At 31.3% G+C, this 24,418-nt stretch overlaps 1 protein-coding gene across 1 annotated transcript in view; it reads right to left on the minus strand.

The window, feature by feature from the left end:
- LOC129954068 (uncharacterized) overlaps positions 1 to 24,207 on the minus strand; it is a 157,431-nt gene extending 133,224 nt beyond the window's left edge. The window contains exon 1 of the mRNA XM_056067719.1: positions 23,883 to 24,207. Within this exon, the coding sequence (XP_055923694.1) occupies positions 23,883 to 23,939 (57 nt within the window). The 5' untranslated portion in view covers positions 23,940 to 24,207. The remainder of the gene's footprint in view (positions 1 to 23,882) is intronic.
- Between the last annotated feature and the right edge of the window lie 211 nt (positions 24,208 to 24,418).

Raw genomic sequence — 24,418 nt, forward strand, 5'->3', positions numbered from 1 at the left:
AAATTTGGTAAAAATTGATACGAGTACATATAGACAAGCTTTTAAGCAAGACAAATCGACGGGATGGGAAGTTATCAGTGTGGTTCGCATCCCAGCCTCTTTTTTAATTTTATATTCAGCACTATTGTGAGTTTAAAGTGAACAAGATTCCACCCGAAAAAATCTCTTTTTTTAAGTAACCTATTGTGAGTTTCTGGCGAAAAAATTAATTTTTTGGCAGCACTCAGTTTAGGTGGAATAAAATGACATTTGGCGCTAAAAATTCCACTTATTTTTAAGAGGTGAACAGAAGAACAACACATTTTACAATTTGAGTTATTTATATTAATTATTTTTGCCAAAAAACAAAAAAATATTGTTTGTATCTATATGTAAGGACCAAATCAATAAACGCAAAGCAAAGCGAATTGCTGCTAAACATGCAGGAAAATCCTGAAATCGCAACAGGTTTTGTCAAAAAAAGTTAAGATAAAATAAATGCATTTTGGAAGCAGACTTCATTTGAGCTTAATAGCGCAAGGCCTCCAATCCAGACTGGTTCGAATGAAAGAAGGTGAAATGTCTTAAGGAGGTTGCGCTTTTGCAATAAAACAAGTTGAGATCTCGGCTAAGACTAAAGTTCTTTATTTTATAAAAGTTCTTAAAACTAACAAGAACCTAAATTCTAAGAGAAAGAGAATGAGTGTTTTATGTAGTTTACAGAAACACATACATACATGTCATTTCCCCCCCTTTTAAAAAATGATATTAGAATACGTAGAAAATAAAAATTTTATAGATATCTATTACATATGAAAAATAATATGATTCTAAATGATAATTATATAAATAACAAATTTAATTTGAATTTGAAAATATATATGCATCTTTGTATATGTATAGATATGTTGAAAAAAATTCATATTTTATAATCTAATAAATATATAAATATAAATATCAACGAAAAAAAACTAAATATATTTACAATGCATCATTTATTGAAGATATCGCTTTTCATATGGTTTTTCTTTAACTTTTTAGTTTTTCTTCTTGACATATGCGATTTTATAATATCTTCACTATCGTCATAATGACGTCTCTTTTTATTAGTATTTGTTAAGATAATTGGACCAGATAAAAATCTTACTTGTTTAATTTTTTTCTTTTAATCTGATCGATATGTGCCTGTTTATTTATTCCATTTACATGAACTAAGTATCTATAATTACTGAGTTTTTTAATTATTTTCCCTGGTATCCAATTTACATAATTTGAAAATATATTTCGATACAATACGGTTTCACCTACTTTAAAAATTTCGATAACCGGCTTGTGTGACTGTGGATTTGAAATATGATCTATAGCTTTTGTTTCTTTATTTGCTAAATTACTATCTCTTTGGTGAGGTACAATCAAATCAAGCAATGTTTTAGGTTTAAATTTGAACAACATATTGGCAGGTGATAACTTTGTAACGGTGCAAGGAGTATTTCTATACTTGATTAAAAAATTATTTAATTTTAAATTCCAATCCAATTTTTGCATTTTTGGATCTACTAACATTTTTCTAATAGAGCTTTTAAATGTTTGAAAGGCACGCTCCGCAATGCCACTGTGGGTGATAAGGTGGTGACTTTAAGACTTCAATCCCATTTGATGAACAAAACAAAATAAATTCTTTTGCATTGAAAGGTGGTCCATTGTCGCTAACAATGAATGTTGGTAATCCAAAAGTACTGAAAACAGATCTAAGTCGATCAATTAAACTTTTGGTAGTGGTCATAGGAAATGCTTCTATCCATTTCAATAACAATAATAATAATATTTATAATAATATTAATAATAATAAAATACTATATTGTAAAATAATAGTACTAATAATAAAATGATGATGATAATACTATATTGTAAAATAATAGTAATAATAATAATAATAATAATAATAATAATAATAATAATAATAATAATAATAATAATAATAATAATAATAATAATAATAATAATAATAATAATAATAATAATAATAATAATTATAATAATAATAATAATAATAATAATAATAATAATAATAATAATAATAATAATAATAATAATAATAATAATAATAATAATAATAATAAGAATAAAAATAATAATAATAATAATAATAATAATAATAATAATAATAATAATAATAATAATAATAATAATAATAATAATAATAATAATAATAATAATAATAATAATAATAATAATAATAATAATAATAATAATAATAATAATAATAATAATAATAATAATAGTAATAATAATAATGATAATAATAATAATAATAATAATAATAATAATAATAATAATAATAATAATAATAATAATAATATAATAATAATAATAATAATAATAATAATAATAATAATAATAATAATAATAATAATAATAATAATAAATAATAATAATAATAATAATAATAATAATAATATTAATAATAATAATAATAATAATAATAATAATAATAATAATAATAATAATAATATTAATAATAATAATAATAATAATAATAATAATAATAATAATAATAATAATAATACTAATAATACTAATAATACTAATGATAATAATAATAATAATTATAATAATAATAGTAATAAAAGTAATAATAATAATAAAAATAATAAAAATAATAGTAATAATAAGTTCCGTGCAGGAACTTATGCCTTTCAGAAAGACCGCCTTAAATTTTTCTTTCTTTGGCGTGAAGCTGAAAGTGGCCTGCTTAAGCACTTCTTTAATTAAATTTTAGTCGGCCAGGGAGAAGCACTGTACCGAATACCACTTTTCTTTTTCATTCAAAATATTTATAACGAAATTGCCCCTAGTGGCCGACTAATATTCCTGTTTCAGGTCCTGCAGGTCAACCTGGAATGTTTTCAGATTAAAACAGGCGTCCAGCAGGTGTGTGCGTTGAGTCCTCTTTTATTTGCGCTCTTTGTGGATAACCTTACTAACAACATTAGTGGAGGAGTGGAATTTGCCAGGACAACGATCAAAGCACTATTCTATGGCGATAACATTGTGCTGTTTTCTAATTCGACCCAATCACTGCAACTTATAATAAACCACTTGCATAGGTACTGTATAAGAATCTAAAGGTCAATTTTAGTAAATATAAAATGTCTGGATCTGGATTTCAGTATTGTTGATGATTGCAGAGTTAAATTGCATAAATTAATTGCGAGCGTAGATGAAAAACTGCGCAGTCGCTGTTTAAAAGAAGCTTTAAGTTCAACTCATAGATTAATTTACAAACATCTCTCTCATAACCTTGGTCCAAGTAATTTTTCTTTAAATGAGAACAGTGTGCAGGTTATTTCTATAACGTTGGTATTCCGAGGGGAGCTCCTGCATCTCAACTATATACCGCATAGGGAGGATCGACCCCGGCGATGTAGTTTATGGAACTGAAGAAAAAGAAAAGATATTTTTCACTTCTTAGGAAAATGCCCTGTGCAACTAGAAGAGCCTTTCTTGGATCTAATTACGTTTCGGAAGAGGAAATGATAAGACTTAAATGAGATGAAGTGGGAAGAATTCATTATGAACAATTCTTGATTTTTAATACAACCAATAAACCAATGAGCTTTATATTACATTAAAATTGCCATTCCAACCTGGCAGATTGCTTTACTTGTCCCAATTAAAAGGTTCGTCTATCAAGCGTATTTTGATCAATTAAAAAAAGGTAATTGGTGCAAATGTTCCAGTTTGTTTTATATTGATCAAGAGAGAGCTTTCTTTTCTTATTTTGTATTTATATTCTTAAAACATACAATAAACTAACTTCGAACGTGAAAATATAAACAAACTGAAGCTAAAAACTTCAAAGCACAAACAACATTTCCTTAACGATGCAAAAATCGTGGCTATGTTGGTGCAGATACAAAAAAAAAATAATATAAAACTACCATTGCTGTCTTTCAACGTTTATCTTTAAGAATCTTATTAAAAAAAAATAGTTATTACTCTAGATATATTAAAATTACAGAAAACAGACATATCAAAAATTATAATTGACACTTCAGAAAAGGTAATGAAAAACACTGACGAATAATATTAACTGACATAGAAAGCTGTTTCCGCCTAGGCAAGAAAATAGATGGAGAAATTAGACCAATTAGATTTACCTTCAAAAGCTAGGGCAAGAAACAAAGTATTTTACTTGGGAAAAATTCGGGGCAACATCCACCATAGTCAAAGACTCTAGACTACTTGGGTTAAAAAAGGAGGAAAAAAGGCGTGTAAATTATACAAACTCGTGATTGAAGGTAAAGTTTCGAAAGGAAATGAGCTAGAGAGCACAAGAAAGAGATAAAATAAAGAAATAATTAAATTATTAAGTTCAATTAACTGACATTAATCCAATTCGACAACTCTTGGACCCGATCATGAAATTTGTAACTCAAAAAAATATGAACTAATTGATAGAAAAAGGAAATAGCCTAAGATATTCAAAAGAACGGAGTTCCAGATAAAATGAAATAAAGAACAACAAATAGATATTTAAATATACCAGCCATCAACCCTATAATTATCTGCCAATACAAATAACTAGACCTCGGATTTAGCATAATTGCATATTTTTGAAGGATTAAGATAGCTAAATTCTGATGACACAAAAGTTCGTTTCGTTGTAAATAGAGTTGAAAACGAAATGCATATTTTAATTTTTTTTTGCATATTTGCATGAAATGCATATGCAAAAAATATGCGAAACGTGCAAAATATATGCTAAATATGCAAACATTTCCTGTGTCAAACAAATCGAAAAACATTATAAAAGTGATTCAGAGGGTTATATATAAGTATACATACATACAAATTGAAATTTTATTTATTATTAGCTTTTTACCCGCGGCTTCGCCCGCAGTGGAGAAATTAAATAAGTATGAGAGAAAAAGGGTAAGGGTATAATAATAGAAATGAGTCAATATAATAACTAAATTTTATTGCTTGGCTGAGATCAACAATTTTTAAAAATTACTACAGACAATGAAGTTTCAACACCTTAATATATGCTTATTGAAATGCAACAACAAATGTTAAAATATATTTCACCGTAACAAAAATAAATAATTCTAAATTATAACAATTTAAAAAAATAAAATACAAAGTATTAATTTAAGATATTTTTATAGACAAGTTATAAATTTTCCCGTCGGGTGCAAATATGTGTAAATTCCGGGCATTAGATACACGTGAACAGGCTACATAAAGTTGACCATGAGAGAAGCATGGGTTTTCTAAATGCACTCCTGCTACCTGTAATGTTTGTCCTTGATCCTTGTTCATAGTAACAGCAAAGTTAAGATTGACGGGAAACTGAACCCTTTTAAATTGGAATGGAAGGTCAGTGGGAATAACTGGTATCCGAGGTATTATAACACTATTTCCCTTACCGACACCTGTTAAAATAGTAGCAATAAGTATGTTCTGTCCCAATTTTGTTATCCGAAGCTTTGTTCCATTACATAGCCGAGAAGCATCTAGATTTCGCATAAGCATTACTGGTACATTTAGTTTCAATTGAAGTTTAGGTGACGGTACACCCGATAGTTCAAGTGAATTTAAAAACTCCACAGGATATGAAGTACTTAGTTCCGTATCCATAATTGTATCTATTGACAAATATTCCTTCATTTCTCCTTGAACCTCGTTTAAAATGTCAGTGTTGATGCTATTTACAATTTCATTTTTGGTGCTAATATTGCTCTTGCACACAACCACTGATCACTAAACAAATTTTGTTGGAATTCCGCAAAAACATTAGCAATGAGATCCACATCACTTTCTACTAAATTACAAAATTCTCTTGACAGTGATATGTAGCCTTCAGCGTCAACGTCTTAACAACCATCACCAATTTTCAACAATATTTCTGCGTAAAGTCCTGAATCCACGTCATTATGAAGATGCACTCTCATATTCGTTTTCAGGCGGAGTTTTTCAACTGTCGGCCATAAGCTTGATGATTTAATGCACGCTTGAATTTCATCTGCTGGTTTCCCCCTTTGAATCACTGAGAGGGTTTGACGGAAATCACCGGTCAATAAAACTACCATGCCTCCCATTATATCTGTACTATCTCGCAAGTCCGGAGGGTCCGGTTTAAAGCTTCTTTAGCCTTCTTGTGAGACATTTTACTTTTATCCCACACTAAAAGCTTGCATTCTCAAAGCATTCTACCTCATTAACTATTTTTACTAAAATAACAGACGGGCGAATCTTCCTGTGCCAAATTCAATGGTAGTTTTAAAACGGAATGTGCCGTACGACCGCCCTTTAATAGCGTCGCGGCAATACCTGACGAAGCTACAGCAACTGCTATTTTTTGGTCTTTTCTGACGGACATCTATACTAATATTATAAATGCGAATGTAAGTTTGTTTGTTAGGGTAAGAATTAACATCAGCGAATAAGATCTAAAACAATAAAGTAACAGCTAACCACAAAAATTACGGATAATCTCAAAAATTTGAATAGTATTATACTGCATGCAACGACAGAAGAAAATAACAAAAAATATAGAAAAATCAGAAACAGTTGAAACTATATTCAATTGAATTAGATATTGTCGTCACCGTCGGTAATACAGTGGGTTGGTATTACAGTATTCAGGGTTGAAACTTCATTACTATGATGTTAGATGATGCTAGATGGCGTTGAAGTAGCTAAATTTGACGATATTACATGTGTTTTGCTCTGAAATCTATCCATAGTAAAGTAGGATTTTACACGAATAACAAAAACAATATCCATAGTGAGAATAACACCGATAAAAGTTAGAGTAGAATCTGACTATGGATAGGTTTTTGACATTTATACCATCCTCGAATGGATCTTATGTGATTTCGTTCTCAAATGTTGGTACGATTATTGCATTTGTATCTCGATGGCTGTATTCGTTGAGTAGTTCTGCATTTGGAATCATGTGTGTTTCCCATTGCGGAAAAAACGAATCTATTACTGTTGATATTATTTAGTTTTTTAGTGAAAATGGACTAACTGGGCTTATTTTGCAAGAAAAAACAATAAAAAAGAGTTTTATGTTTTGCTGTTTCCAATAAAGGTTTTTCTCAGTTTAGAATAGATAAATCTCAACTCGATTCAGGTATATAAAGAATTGAGGCGAGCTTCAAGCTCTCTTCAACACCACAATTTAATGTAGTAGTCTACGAACAAACCCCCTTTTTGAAGTTTTTTATTATTATTTTGACAGATCTTCTTTCAGTTGTACCAATTTTTAAATACAAAAATCTGGCCACTGCAGATCGTTTTGTTGGGAATTTCTCACTTTACTATATATGAAATGCGAACAAAACGCACGTATTTTGACAAACAATTTTCTTATTTTTCGTAAAAAATTATTTTTTGTTTTAATAAAAATTATCCTATGTTACTTCTAATACCTTCAAGAGTGCATGTGCAAAGTTTCATGATGATCGGTTAAGTAGTTTTTGCGTGAAAGCGTAACAAACAAACTTACATTCACATTTATAATATTAGTATAGATATAGATATAGATATAGATTGTCAGATATTAAAAAAGAGTAACTGATAGGTACTTAAAACATACAATATTTTATTGGTTTAAACATTATTCAAGATAATTGGTATTACAATATATAAAAATAATTTTCTCTAAGTTATTAATTGAGATGCTTTAATGTTTCTCTCCAAAAACCATTTTGTAAGCGGAGAAGCTTTTTTCAACGTCGCATGAAGTAATTGGAGAAGATTTATATTTAATAAAGGGTTCAATTCCAGACAAATCTTCAGTATTCAGATTCAAAATATTATTTATTTTTGAAATGATATTAAAATCTGGATTTCTTTGCAAAATGGCTTTAAATTTCTCTTTTAAATCTTCTGCCAAATCATCAGTTGTGTTATGAATAATATTTTCAGCTTCTTTAAATAAATGTACTGACTTTGCTAATGGTAGACCCTTTCCTTTCAAGGAAGTTATGATTTCGGCAATTCTCTCGAAATTTGATTTTATATAGATAAAGTCCCGATATAGCTGGGGATTTTTTATCAGCTCTTTTGCCAGCCTTATTGATTCAGCATCTTCTGGATTCAGTGTTTCTGTTTATCGGATGCTTAATAAGAGGAGAGCTAAAAGTGAGTCCTACACCACATTATGTGACAGAAAAAGCCTTTTCGAACGTATAGTTTGAAAGATTAAGTCAAAGGTAGACAACCCTCTGGTGGTAACTCCTTATTTAGTATTTGCTTGCAGCGTTGTACTCTGAGCGGAGGTTTTATGAACATTTTTTTTTTATATACAGGATATGAACGAGTTAGCGACAGGAAACGATGTTCTTACTTTTTTAGCTATCAAATTTAAACCATGTAACAAACAAGTTATGTGTATGAGATTCGGATAAAAAACTTTTAAATTTTTGCCAGCTTTGATTATATGTGCCGCAGCATCCGTTGCTAGAAGTATGTGCATTTTCGTCGTTGTTCTTGTTGGATGCTTTTGACCTTCTGTGAAGTGCAGTGGCAATATGCTGCTGTAATTGGAATTTTTTTTCGCAAGTTATCTGAAATATTTAAAACATTAGAAAGTACTTTTAATTTAACAATCAGGCGTAGTGCAAACAAATATTTCGACCAACAAATTTTGAGATTCTCAAAAAAATTTTTAAATTGGTTTGCATAAGCCTAAAAATTTTGATTTCACCTTTTTGTCACACGTTTTACAAATTATATTGGTCGCATTCACAAAGCTAGTGGCTACGTAGTCAAAATTCAACTAGCTTTGTGAATGCAAAAGTACACTACAAAGCTAGTCAATCTGGAACTGTCATATTATTGACAAATGCAAATATATAAAATAAGAAACATTTTTGATTTGATAACTTTAACTTATCTTTTGTTATTTTTATTTATTAAAATCAAATTTAAGACACGATTTGAATGATTTATAATTGTATTTAAATATTGAACAATTTATTTCATTTTGTATTCGCGTACTTTACCGAGCAGCTGAATGTGAAACGTCAAAATTATTCTACTCTAACTTTGTAGCCGAATTTTTTACACTACGTCGGAGGGGAAATTTCAACTACTTTTGTAGTTGGATTTAGCCAATCAAAATCCCTTGACTACGTAGCCACTAGCTTTGTGAATGCAACCATTGTTTCCATCAATTTTGAAACACTTTTCGGGGAGGCAGTTAAACCATTTTCAAATAAAATTTTTCTTGTATCTGTTGATTTTTTGGCATTTTACTACACTTACTTCATTCAACTTACATTTATTTATGCGACTGTAGAAAAGTACAACGAACACGCAAATAAAATGAAAAAAATAACGGTAAAGATCAAACAATAAAGAAACTACACTAACAAATATGTTACAGAGAAAGAGAATAAAGAAGCTTCACCAGTTTTTGGCTACACTTTGGCTGTGCTTAGCAACAAGCTCAGTTTGTTGTTGTCATAAATTGTCAGTCGTGCATGCAATAAAAAATCAAACCGGTTTTTGGGGAGTGCTTGAAAGCATGCAATGTGATGCCAGGGCTGTCTTTTGTATTGCGCTACTCTTAATATCGGATTTGTGTACTGCTAGTCTGCTTTTAAGTAGTAGCGCAATACAAAAGACAGCCCTGGCATCACATTGCATAGCTTTCAAGCACTCCCCTGACCACTCTAACGTCAAAATAATGCAGCGAGAAAGGATGATAATCGAAACGCTGCATATAATCAATGCTGATAACACAATGAACAGACGATCCGATATGGATGACGTTAGCCCACACTTCAAACACTTGGTGGAGAAGAGAAAAAAAAAGCTCTGCAATATGATCTCTATGTGCTTTTGTTTATATAATTTTTCTGTTTTTTTGCTGTTTATTTGACGGACATGTTACGTGTCAGTTAAACTTTGTAGTGTGTAGACACATAAGAAATCATTATTGAATATAAATGTAACAATAATATTGTTGTAAGTAAATAATGTATTGTGAATATTTTTGTAAACATTTTTTAACATTATTTATCAATGACAATATAGAAACCATTTGTTCACCTGATGATGTCCATATACATGGACAAAACGTAGTGACAAAAAGAAAATATTTGTTTCATATGACCTGAAGACCATTTAATAACAACTACTACAATACAAGTATACAAAAAAATCAAATCAAATGGGGTGGCGCAACAGTCCGTTGTGAACCAGGGCCTAGTGACTTACAACTCTCAACCATTCCTGTGTGCGAGTACTGTTGTCAGGAATGGAAGGGACCTACAATTTTAGGCCGAATCCGAACGGCTAGTTTGAGAAAGCACTTTTTCATGACAAGAATTACTCTTGAAGGATTTGTCAATTCCTCGCAAGAGGCAGTACCCGCGAAAATTAATTTTTTTTTAAATTAAGATGGCACAGGCAGGGATTGAACCCAAGACCCCTTGCATGACAGTCCAACGCGCTAACCATCATGCCACGGGTACTACTATACAAGTATACGCACTGACAAAAAAGCAGAAAACGAAGAAATTACCAAATTTAACGATATTCTAAAAGAAATATTCAATAACAACAAAACAGATGTACGTAATAGGTGATTTTAATGCAAAACTTGAAAAAAGATTGACTGTCGAAGATATGGATCAAGAAATGAAAGAAAGAAGAGACTCATCAAGTGACTAGGAAAAATGAATTTGAAACTCGGGAATTCATTAATGAATTCAGAAAGATAGCAGGAAATGGACCTGGATCTCGCCGAACGGAACGACTAAAAACAAAAAAAAATATAATCCTCAAAAACAAAATTCTAACCATCCAAGACATAACTGTCCTTAATAATATATTTACATTTTGACAGCGATCACATACTAGTCAGAATGAAGATAAAAGTTGACCATAAGACATTGCGAAGAAACCGACAAGTCTACGTTATCAATAAACTAGTTAAAGATTAAAAAAAAAACTTATAACGAAAATATAAAGACAAAGATTAATTAGCTTTTAGAACAGTCAATCACGAATAATGATCTTAAAAATAACTATGACCGTCTAGAAAATATTATAAAGAATACAGTAAAAATGTCAATCATGAACGCAGACTTCCAAAGAAAATATATCCGACAAAACTAAAGCTCTTATTTTTAGAAGAGAAACCTTAAGAACAAGACGACAACTACTTAACCAAGACAAAATAGAGTTAAGCCAACTCAGAAAACCTATAAAATATAAAACAACGAAACATATTCGTGAATTTTATGAAAAAATTATGAAGAATAAAAAGATAAAACATATTTGAATAATAAACAAGAATCGATTACAAGTATGAAGGACCAAAACACAGCTGTCACAACTTACTTACTTAAGGTGGCGCTACAGTCCGGGGCGGACCTGGGCCTCAACGAACATGCGTCTCCAGCCAGCTCAGTCCCTAGCTAGCTGTCTCCAGTTTCGCACACCAAGTTGGTTGAGGTCGTCTCCCACCTGGGTGCGCCACGTGAGTCGCGGTCTTCCTCTACTGCGTCGCCGCCGCCGCGCCGTCCCTCGGGATTGGATTCGAAGACCTTCCGGGCTGGAGCGTTGATGTCCATCCGCTCTACATGACCTAGCCATCTAAGCCGTTGGACTTTAATTCTGCTAACTAGGTCAGTGTCGCTGTACAGCCCATACAGTTCGTCGTTATATCTTCTCCTCCATTTTGTCACAACACCGAAAAGAATTTAATGAAAACACAACTATATTTTATAAAAAACTGTTCACCTAGACTAAAAATGTCACAGAAGAAGATACAATAGACAACATAAACGACCTGAAGAAAGGCAAATTATGTGAAAAACATTTATAAAAACATATTTAACGAAATAGTAGAAATAAAACAAATCCCTGAATAATGGAAAGAAACAACATTGCATTAATACAGAAAAAAGAAAGAAGGACGATATCAATAACTACAGACTCATAAGTAACATTTCGACAATTTAGAAGCTCTTCTCCAAAATGATTTGCAGGGGCATCAAAGAAGACTTCAATAATAATCAAGCAAGACAACAAGCTGGATTAGAGAATGAGTAAGTAAGTAAGTAAGTAACCAATTCATTTATTTATATTCTTATATATACAGATTTACAAGTTAATGAATTGATAAGCTATGGCTTAGCCGTCAGCCTGGTTAGCAAATTTTATAAATAAATTACATGTTTTGTTAATTCACATTTTTCAATCTTAAATTGGTATAAAAATCAAACATATTCCGTCATTAGTAAGAATCTATACTTAAATATGGCTTTTAAAAAGTTGCTTAAGGTCTTCCAATCACATTCGTTCAAAATTTGGAGTGTTTCTTGCATGGTTAATGTATTTTTACCAAAAAACACTAGCCTCTGTTGGTAAAATATTGGACATACACTTATGAAGTGATAACAATCCTCCTTTGATTTTAAATTGCATAACGTACAAAATTGATTGAAGCTGCCGTTATAGGGTCTAGCATTTAAACTTATAAGTTCACATCTTGCTTTAAAAATGAAAGAAATGTCCTTGTAGCTAAGTCCATCATGGAAGTAGTTTCGTTGGTTTAGGTTATAGTTGAGCTGAGAGTATAGTACTCTACTATCTGATTCGCGAGCTTTATTAATAAAGGATTCTCGTACTTTGTCTTCATTCTTCTGTATAATCCTGTAAAGTTGGTCCTTTAAGTTGTTTAAATTGTTGAGATCTATATACAGTATCTCTCCACAAGTATTACCGATATCTTGCCATTTTTTCATCCACCAATCTTTATTCCTCAGTTCGTACAAAAGCATTTTTTTCGATAGTCTATTCTCCTGGTATGTACAAGTTTTAATAATATAATCAGCCTGTGCCTTGAGTGTGCTCATGAGAAGTTTCGGTATTCCGGTTTCTAAATACATTGCATAAATCGGTGTATTTTGCGGTAAGTTGAAGAGTTTTCTCAAAAAATCCCTTTGAAATTTTTCTATCACTTCGTACTCATCTGCACCCCAGACCTGAGAAACATAGCAAATATTTTATATTTGGCTGAAAGGATTATTCTGTCGTTTGAAAAAAACATTTTTCCATGATAAATTCAACAAGCTTTGAGTGGTGCTGGCTTTTTCCATAAGGTGTTTGTCGAAATTTAGAGTTGAATTTAGCTTAACACCTAAATATTTAATTTCTTTGGATATTTCTAAAAGATTTCCATTGATGTACCATCTATTTCCGCTAAGGTTTCATGAGAATCGTGAGAAGATCATTATTTTTGACTTGTCTGTATTAATAGATAAACCCCACCTATCACAGTAATCTGCTAAGCGATTTATCATCAACTGTAGGTTTTCTGGTGATTCCGACAACAGGACAAGGTCATCAGCGTACAGTAGCACATTTATAGCACTGAGTGGACAACCTTGTTTTACTCCGGTACATGTTTCGAACCATTCTGAAAATATCTTCCCATCCCAGACTGCTGCATTAGTTCCAGTATACATTGCTTTAATTACTTTCAAAAACCTCGAAGATAGACCCTATTGTGAGAGTTTATAGAAGAGCGCGCTTCTGTTTACAAGGTCAGAAGCCGCTTTGAAGTCCACAAAGAAAGAATATACTTTTTTGTTCCTTGCTTGAAAAGCTTTTACGATTGATGAAAGAGTGAAGATCTGGTCTATTGTTGAAAAGTTTTTTCTAAATCCGGCTTGGAGATCCGACAGAATGTTTTTTCTTTCGACCCATTTTTCAAGTCTCTCTACTAGAATACCGCAGAATATTTTTGTTAACACATTCAAAAACGATATACCTCGGTAATTTTCAGCGATGTCTAAGGGACCCTTTTTGTGTATTGGATAAATTACCGTCTTCTTGAAAAAGGAGGGGATGTCAGCATTTGAAAGATTTTGTTGAAGAGTTCCCTTATTTTTTCAATGCATGTGTGAGGAGAATTTATATAGAACTCATACGGAATCCCATCTTCACCTGGTGCTTTTCCATTTTTCGCTTTTTCCAGTACAGCTTTTATTTCTTCTATTGTTATCTCACCATCTAACGTTTCATCAAGAACATAAGGTTCCGCATAGCAGTTATATTGGCTACGGTTATTGCCTAGAAGTCCTTTAAAGTGTGCAGCCAAACTTTCTGTAGATAACCCTGTGCCAATTTTATGAGTAATTCCGTTAATTTCTCTAACTATCTTCCAGAATTCTTTCGAGTTTTTGGTTTGACCTAGTGAAAGTGCTTGCTGGTTTTCATATTCGATTTTCTTTTTGTGACATATATCTTTGTAAAGAGCATTTGCTTCATGGTACCAGTTTGTCAAACCACAATTTCGCGAATTTCGTGCAATTTTCAAAAGAGAAAAGGATTTTTGGCGCGCTTTCCAACATTCCTTATCGAACCATTTTTGTTTATACTTTGGACAAGTGCTGTTTAAAATTTTATTTGAAGCATCTAATATAACCTATTAGTTGGTTTGATAGTTCTTCTGTAGATTCTATTAGCATACCGTTGTTTGTAATTAAACAATCTAGATTGTGTTGAAATAGAACAGCTTCTTCATTTTTCCATTTAAGTCGTGGTGGCAGATTTATATTTGTGAACTGGCAATTAGGAACATTTCTAAATTCTACTACAATAGGCATATGATCTGAATATATTTTGTACTGTACTTCAAACTTTTTTATTCGATCAATCCATTCATTGTTTACGGCACAGTAGTCGATGACAGATTTCCCCTGTCCTCCTATGAAAGTGTAGTCTCCTTCATTGTCACCATCAGTACAACAATTTAAAATAATAGAATCATACATCTGTAGCATCTCAAGCATATCAGATCCATTTTTATTGCAAATATTGTCTCTTGATTTACGATTGGAATGAGAGATCGACGAATTTGTTATATCTTGAACTGAAGTAATTTGTGAGTCACTGACCCTTGCATTCCAATCACCAATTAGTAAAATGCTTTTATTTGATAAGAGTTGCATTGCGTTGCTTAAATTTTCAAAATCTTGTGTCCATCTGTTACAATTTATATAGCAGGGTAAAATGCACATATTAGAATAGTCAAGGAGTTTTACTATCGTGATTCCTTCAAGTTCAAATAAATAAATAAATAAATAAATAAATAAATTTTATGATGTTATTGTTATTTAAATAAAATATTTTATCTCCGATTAATAAAGTGTTGTTTTTAATCAAGACAGCTTCTGTTGGTTTTTTTGTTTTGATCGCCTTGCGATAGCCAAGAAGTATCCTGCGTTTTAGTTGTGATTGTTTACTTAGATCGCGTTGGATGTATGCACCTGTGCCTTTCAACTTAGAGGCATTTCTTAACATTTGTGTTGCAATTTCGTTTGATCCTGTGTTGAGTTTTAGTTTGATCATGTTGTTGTTTTCGCTTAATTTTCTCGCCTGTGGCATTTGTGGTGATTGGTTGTCCAACAAGAGCTTGGAAATATCTTGAACTCGATCTTGGGGCTCACTACCATCCTTTGGGATCGTGAAAATGATGTTTTTGCCTTTAATTTCGCGACTTTGTAGCTCCAGTTCATCTTCAAGCAATCTACAGCGGTTTTCAAAGTGTTGAACCCTATCCGCCAACTCTAGATTCTGCTGCCGGAGATGACTCAACTCTTTGTTTATGTTGTTGATATCATCTTTTGTTGCCAAGTTGATAACGGCTAAAGTAAGCTCTTTGTGAAGTGATTCATCGATTATAAATTTAATTTGTTGGAAATCCGATTGCGAAATAGACATTGTTTTGTTATATTTAAAAACCTTCGATGTTCTGTTGTTTTTAGAGAGTGGGTGTATATTTCCTTCGGGCGAAGTTTGGCCAACTTTTCTTTTGTTGCCAGTCATGTGACAAAAAGTACGGCTTTTGAATTATTTTTTCGGCTTAAAAGCTAATTACCTGGTTTTAATTTTTAACTTTTCCGGTGTCTTTAGGTAAATAATCACTAATCACAGAGCATGTACCACTTTTAGCATTTATTATAAAGTTTTAAATATTTAAAATTGAAAATTAGCAAGAGCGATACGTAAAGTGAACTTATTCAAATTAGAGCAGAGTTGCCAACCTGATGAGAATGATTTTCAACAACAGACCACTCAGTTCAGTTCAGTTTTCTTTATTGAGACTTAAAATTCACAAATTATTTTTGATTACAATATTTTTTAATTATGCTGCCGACTTCATTAATATGTCTGGCTTATACAAGATGTTTAATAAAAGAATAGTTTAAACCTTTTTAAATTACAATATATGCATACATATTTCAAGAATGTATTTCATTAATATATTCGTGTGTTTGCACCCGACACACGTTCACTAGTGGCTCACAAGTGGCCAAACTTAAAACTAATGGCTAGAACTAAAACTAAATAACAAAAGATGCATTCCATATGCAAGGCTATGATTATAAAGAATTTTATTTTCTATCAGGTTTTTATTTTTGAGTTTGAAATAAATATAGTAAGAGCAGTTACTTAGTTCGAGATATAATTTAATATATTAGAACAAGAAACTTTTGATTTATTCAAACAAATACAAATAATAGAAAATTAATTTAATTTTATTTAATTCATAGGCTATATGAACCAACTATAATTTTATGTATTATATGAAAGATATACAATATTCTTTTCTTTTTTATTAATATACAAAATTAAAACAATTTTATCCTCGAAGAACGTTCAATGTGGCTTTCTCGTAAAAAGGTTAAATTTCGGGATCTATAATGCCAAAGATCGAATGGAGATTGATAATACTCGAAGTATGAGCTTTCATTGGTAATATTTTTGTCCCATAATCCTTTTATAAGTGGATTTGGATGATTTATACAAGATTCTAATCTCATTTTTAATAATTTTGTCATATAAATCATCAAAGGTTTCACTTTTGTTAAATTATACAATGTATAGTTAGTCTACGATATTTTCCACTACAAAATCGTAAGATTGTTCTTTCAAACTTTTCTAATTCTTTTGCTGCCGTTGGAGAAATAGAAAACCAAGTACTAAAACCATACGAGATTATAGGTCTTATCAATGCTTTATACATTAGAATTTTAGTACTTTGGGATAGATGCTTTGAAGAAAGTAATTTTTTTAAAATAGCAGTAGCCATTTTCGCTTCGTTTAATACATTCCGCGCATATTTGTTAAATTTTAACATATTTTGATAGTGGATCCCTAAGTACTTTGTTTCTGTTTTTAATGGAACTATCTTATCGTCAATACGCAAGGATAACTCCTTGCTTTCTTTAACAGCCTTTCGGTGCCCTTTTCCATAGGAGTTCCTGAAACAGGTTAGTCTACATTTTTCAGTATTTATTTTTAATCCCCAAGATTTAAAATACGAGAGTAAACTAGGTAAAGCACTTTGTAATTTTTCTCGTGCATTGTTTGGCCTTATAGCAGCAGCAAAAAGTTTTGTGTCGTCTGCGTACAGAAGTGCTTCAGGCTCGGATTTAGAGTTGCAAAAAGGCATGTCATATAAAAATACATTAAGTAATTTTGGTCCAAGTAATGTTCCTTGAGCAACTCCTAAGAGTACTGGGAAAGGATCTGAAAACTCCGATCCAATGCCAATCAAGGCGGTTCTTAAATTAAGAAAACTGGTGATCAATCTAATGAGGTACTTAGGACAGTTCAATCTTATTAACTTAAAGATAAGACCTTTATGCCAAATAGAGTCAAATGCTGCCTCTAAATCAATATCCAGGACAATTGCGCATTTTTTTTGTCTCAGACTGTGAGTAATTTTATCATTAAGCACTAAAAGGCAATGCTCCGTTGATTGATTTTTCTTAAACCCAAATTGGGTGTTTGGTATAATATTTGAGTTATCCAGGAAACTATCAAGAGATTCTGCTATGACTTTTTCAAACAGTTTTCCTATGTTGGAAAGAAGAGATATTTGTCAAAAATCTTTTATATTTTTGGCGTTATTTTTTTTAGCTATAGGCATAATTTTGGAATGTTTCCATGCAGTTGGAAAGTATCCGTTGTTTATACAATGATTAAAGAGACAAGTTAGAGTGAGATCAAGGGAAATGGGACATTTCCTTAACACATAGTTTGAAATTTTGTCAAGACCAAATGACTTTTTGTTATTCAAATTCATTCTAAATGTATTGACTTTTTGATGTGTAGTGAAAGGTAAGGCAACTTGGTTACATGCTGTGTTTGATGGTGTGAATGTCGATAACGGGTTTGCTAAATGAGTGTTACAAAATTCATCTACTTTTGAAAATACTTCATTATTTAAATTAACATTAAAAGACGGCGTTCGGTCTGCAAAACCATTAGCGTACATGGCCCTGAATGCACTAAGTTTAGCTTCAATATCAACCAGTTCCTGTCCATCGAAATTCAAAACATCCTTGACAATATCTGACCCAAAGACTTTTCTTCCTGTAATTTTATCAATTTCCTTGAAAGCATGGGGAGAAGGTCTAATTTTGTTCAGACGTGTTCTGAACTCTTGGTCAAGATCATGTTTTACTCTCTCTTTTATTATTTTACTAAGACACTGTATTTGCGAGTAAAGTTGTTGATACTCTGCGTCTATTTAAATGCTTATGAAAGATTCTCTTGAGTTTTCTTAACCAAATGTTACGAATTTTCAAAAGATTTTCTGTAAGATCGGAAATATTTTTGTATTTAACGTCTCTTGTATTTCGAATAGTTGAGTTATTTTCAATACAAGAAACTATATTTTGATTTATATTGTCTAAAATTACATCAACTTCTGCATTTGTAATTTTTTTTTCTATGGGTGCTGTCACTCTTGAGTTCCTGTTGTGAAGTTGCATTCTAAACACATCCCAATCAGTTCTTTCGAAGCTGGTATACGATTGAGATGGTATCAATACCGGGTAAACATCAAAAATATTAAGATTTATTTCTATACCATAATGATTTGGCAAAGCCTATTATTAGTATTAATTTGGGTTTGCGAAAGCAAACTAGATGTAAGAAAATAGTCTAATATTGATGAGGACTGCGGATAGGTTGGGCTAAAGGGAGAAATTAAATCAAGGGGTAGATATGGCCCATTACTATACCATTTGTATATAATGTTGCCATTTGGATTGCTCACTGAGTCTCCCCAGGATTGATGGCGGCCATTCAAGTCACCACCTATAATTGTGGCATCGAAAGTCTTAATAATGTCATTTATCCTATCTAATTCCATAGAAAGCCCTTGTACTGCGTTTGTCGGTATATAAATACTTCCAATAAGGATACGTTTAGTGATACCAGAATTACTTTTACAAATTAATACACCTAAACAAGCTGAAAATATGTCACTGTGGAAAGGAAACGAGTTAAACTTTAATTTTTCATCAATAACGATAGCAGTTCCTCTGCCATCGTCATTGCGTATGATGCTAAATCCTTCAAATGAAGGTTTATGTCTAGAATTCAAAACAGTTTCACATAAAAAACAAATTTGGGGTTTGCGACTTTTTAGAAGGCTTACTAACGCTAATCTTCTTTCATTTGATATAATGGAATTTGCATTAATCGAGATTGTGTTAAGTTTCAGGGTGGAATCCATTATATAACAATTGATGCCACAAATTCAAGATGTGCAAACATCTTGTCTTCTTTGTTCTTTAGTTTCTGGTACTTTGTCCAGAATTCTCTTATTTTGTAAAAAAGATCTTTAAAAGAGATATTAAATAAGTTCTTAGCTTCATCTAGAAATTCAGTAATATGGTTTGGTTGAGGATTTTTTTCTCTAAGAGGGGAATTTATCATTTCAGATAATGACGGCTATTTTTTTGGAATACTCTTTGGATTTCTCGCCATGTCAGCGAAAGAGATATTTTTGTCTGTAAATGTTTGAATTAAGTTTATGACTTGATTTCTAGCTCTATTTGCTATAAACTTTGCATGCTCAACATTAATTTGTTGCTTCTCTTTGTACCTCATATACGCTTCACACTCAAGAGAGTTTGCTGAGTGGTCTTTTAGAGAATTTGCACATTTGAATGGGGGGATTGGTTCGTTTTTCTTTTTGAGTTCTTTAAAAGATTAATACACACATCAGAATCATGAAACTCGCTGCACAGAACACATCGACTATTATAAGAGCAACAATCGCCTGTGTGTCCAAATCTCTGGCAATGATAACAGCGAATTACTGATCTGTTAAACTTTTTCTCCCAATATACAATATACTAGAAGAGACCTAATTTTCATCAAATCTTTAAGAGACTCTCCAACTTCTAGTTGAACAACAAACATGTTTAATTTGAGACCTTGCTCTTTTGTTTTAGTAGTGGTAAATTGTGAAATTTTACTTAGTTTAACATTTGGCACGGCTTGGTTCAAAGCCTTTCGAATCGAGTCGGGATCTGTGTCGCCGTCAATACCTTTTAGCAAAATAGATGCCCGTTTAGTTTCTTTAGGTGAAAATGAGAAAGCCCCAATGCCGGTGCCTCCGAGTTTTTCAATTACTAACTTATGTACATTTACGATATCTACATATACTTTGGTTTTTCTGTAACCTTAATTTACGAATTTATATCTTAGATCACTAGCTTTACATTCGAGAACAGCAACATTAAGTAAATCGGTAATTGAAGCACAATTTGCACCAAAAATAAAAATTGGAGGGCAAAAGTTTTTATTGCTTAGTAAAAGATTTGATGAGTGCTGGGAAGCCTCTGCTTCTGTTGATTGATTGTTGTTGTGGCTGGTGTTGGTTGAATCAGTGACGTTTGTTTTCGCGCCTTTTTTTAGTTGTTGATCAGGGAGAACTGCGGATGCCTGTTCCATACCCGATATTGTTTGTTTGATAATTTATTAGAAACTTCTAAATTGTCATCATTTAATTTTCTTTTTTTGCCATAACTTTTGGCAGCATGTTTTAAATTCGATAGCACTGTGGTCCAGTTGCTGTCCATGGGATCTTCATCCCTATCACTTAACATTTCCGAGCTTACGCCGGCAGCGGTTTGATTTTGTTTATTAATAACTACTACTACTTCTTAGTTGCACAACGTGCTCCAGATGATCTGGAGCACAACGTTTGTTTTTGATTGTATTTATTTATACTTTTAATATTTTATATAAGAGTCACTATCTCTAAACCAACAAATATTTTTTTGGGCGATTTGTGCCCCATGGAATTTTAAATATATTCATTGAAATATAATATACACTGCAAACTATATGACAGATCACACATGTGTTCAACGCGACGGTCAAAGTTGCACTCAACAACAGACCACTTTCAGACAATGAATCACCTAATAGAAAAATTTAATGAATTGAATTTTCCATTAATTGACTTTACTAAAGCTTTTGATTCCCTTGAATACGAAATGATATGGTCCTCCCTGAAAAATCAAAACATAAACACAAATATAGTAGTTACGATCAAAAATAAACACAGCGCGAATAAAAACAGAGAATATAGGACGTAAGTTTAATATAACAAAAGGAGTTAGACAAGGAGATCCACTTTTACCATCTCTATTTAGTTTAGTTCTGGAAAACATTTTTCAAAAAAACTTATAGGAAAACTAAGCATGGAATAAGGATATGTGGACAAGTTCTTAACAAATTAAGATTTGCAAACGATATAGTTCTTACTTCTACAAAAGCTACACACATTGAAGACATGCTGACGGAACTAACTACCTTGTGTAAAAATTATGGACTTCAAATAAAGAAATTAAAAACTATGACAAACAACACAAAAGGCGATATAAGTCAAGGGGACGAAATAAAGATATTCGAAATAGAACCAGAATTATTGACGTCATAAATAGACAAGAAGGCCGAAATTTCGAACTTTAAAAAAATAATATTTGTATGTATGTATTAAGCGTTAAGTTGTCATAATATTGTTTGTATCTAAAATGTTTTAGGATACTGGTATTAATTATTAAATTAACTTTAAAGGAATTAATTGCTTGAGGCAATAAAAGTTTGCCATAATATAATAACCTGACCCTAAAGTGCTAAATTTGCAAAATAAGACTGTATTTCAGAGTTCTATTACCCTCAGCTGTTAATTACAAAATCCGGGTATATAATGAAGTTAAGTTGTCATAATATTGTTTGTATCTAAAATGTTTTAGGATACGGGTATTAATTATTAAATTAACTTTAAAGGATTTAATTGCTTAAGGCAATAAAAGTTTGCCATAATAATAACCTGACCCTAAAGTGCTAAATTTGCAAAATAAGACTGTATTTCAGAGTTCTATTACCCTCAGCTGTTAATTACAAAATCCGGGTATATAATGAAAGACCATTACCTTAGGGTAAAAAAGTAGGCTTTCTTGTATCCTAGTCCTATTGGAAAGTTGCTCGGCTTAAAAAAGTGGATCTGCATAGTAAAGATATCCTCATCTGTTATATAATTGATTTTGGTGACAAATAAAAGGTAATTTAATTCTAGTTCCAATAATGCAGAGTTTCCTAACCAAAACTTTAATTAATTGTCAACGATTACTTAACTGTGCAAATGAAGAAATGCAGGCAGCCCTAGAGTGTGCCAACTTTTAACTAAGCAACTTTATGCTTTAAGACAGAAAAGGAATCAATTTGGTACACTGACCAAAAACTTAACATTTTAAACGCAGGCAACCCTGCATTGTCTGAACTCTAATTGAATAAACTTTTATTTGTCCCCAAAATCAATTATATACAGATGAAGAATATAATATGTATGAACTCGGCAGATCCGGTTCTTAAGGCCGTGCAACCATCCATTGCAACTTTAAATTATAATTTGTTACAAATTGTAAACTTCTGAATTTTGAAAAAGATATAATCTATAACTCCAAGTGTTTCCGTTCTTTTTAAATATTTGTTTAGATTTAAAGTCAATGTTTTAAAACTGAACCTCCTACCTAAACGAGGAGAGATAGACCCCCTTCCGTAGCAAAAAAATGCTTGCATTAAGCACTTTAACTAAAACCGTTATAATATCTTTGCGCCAAGGTTACCGTTCTTTCCCCCAATTATCTTTCGAAACAATAATGCTAGCGCATTCAATCAAGTTTTGTATTATTTACTGTGACGTGTACCAAAGTAAATGAATGCATGAAAAAACACTTTTGACATCTGGTAAATCTGGGAAAATCGAATCTTGGCAACAACTTTAAATATTGCTTTCAAGGTAATTTTATCTCGCATATACATATTATTGTTTTCAACGTTCTGTAAATTTTTCTAACTGTCAGTTTTTTGTATAAAAGTAGTAAATAAGTACCTACACAAAATTGGTATAAACTGATGTTTGATTCTAATATTTATAATGGTATACTCGTATATGGTAAAAATTGTGTTTTGTCTTAAAATCTCGGTAACAAAAACAAATATCTAATTAAACATGTCTTATCATATGCAAAGTATTGTTAATTTTTAGTTAGTCTAAGAAACAAATTTACTTCAAATTTTATATGTTGCTATTAATATTCTGCTTAACTTAAGAAAATTTGACTGATGGGCACGGATGGAAAGTTATCAGTGTAGTTCACATCACAGGGCCTTTTTACTTTTCCTTTTGGTATTACTTTTAATGTTATTGCTATTAGTATTTTTTTTAATGTTTCGTACAGTTTGAATTTTGAATTACTAGTACAATAATTTTTTGTACTATTGGTATTATTTTTATTTTTTATATTTATTATATATTTTGTATTAAAAGTATCATCTGTAGTTTTTATTGCAAGGGTCACCTCCAGTTTGTAATACCAACACATAAAAGTAGATATATCTTTAGCATTGAAAAACAAATGGGACGAATCAGATTCTCTTGTACCTTTTCTCTTCGTAAGAGAATGTTCACATATGTATGTATCGTGTTTCTTTGATTTAAAAGAATTTAAAAACTAATAAGTTAAGAATTAAAAAAGAATAGCACTTACTTTAAAAATGCCAGCTACTCTAAGAGCAGTTTTTTTTTTGTTAAAAGCTTTTCTCATTTAATACTGCTTCATCGTTCAATTGTTCAAATTAAGTAACCAGATAACAAAAAATACACTCCCGATCACAAAATGTTTTTATGTTTTGGTAATAGTAAACGAACTGTGTGTGTAAATATAATGTGTTGCTTTATAATTAACATAAATTGTCACAATAACTTTAATAGTTTAATGAAAGATTTTGTATGCATGTATTATTGGCTGTAAGAACAACAACCAAAAATATTCTTTCGTTTTTAAAACAATCGATTTTTCCTTTCAAATTGAAATTTCGGTATAGATAAAATTCATACCAAACATTTTAAAGAGAGACGACACATAATTTATGTTTGCATTGCGCATGATTATAGTGGAATGAAAGTCAATTATGTAAGTTAAATATTGGAGCCTTGTGTCTTCACGTTCCAAAAAATGTTAGATACTGCAAATATTTATGCGATCTTAAGTACTATTCACATGAGCACGACCAACGACCAACG

The sequence above is a fragment of the Eupeodes corollae genome, chromosome 1, assembly GCF_945859685.1.
Source record: "Eupeodes corollae chromosome 1, idEupCoro1.1, whole genome shotgun sequence".
NCBI lineage: Eukaryota > Metazoa > Arthropoda > Insecta > Diptera > Syrphidae > Eupeodes > Eupeodes corollae.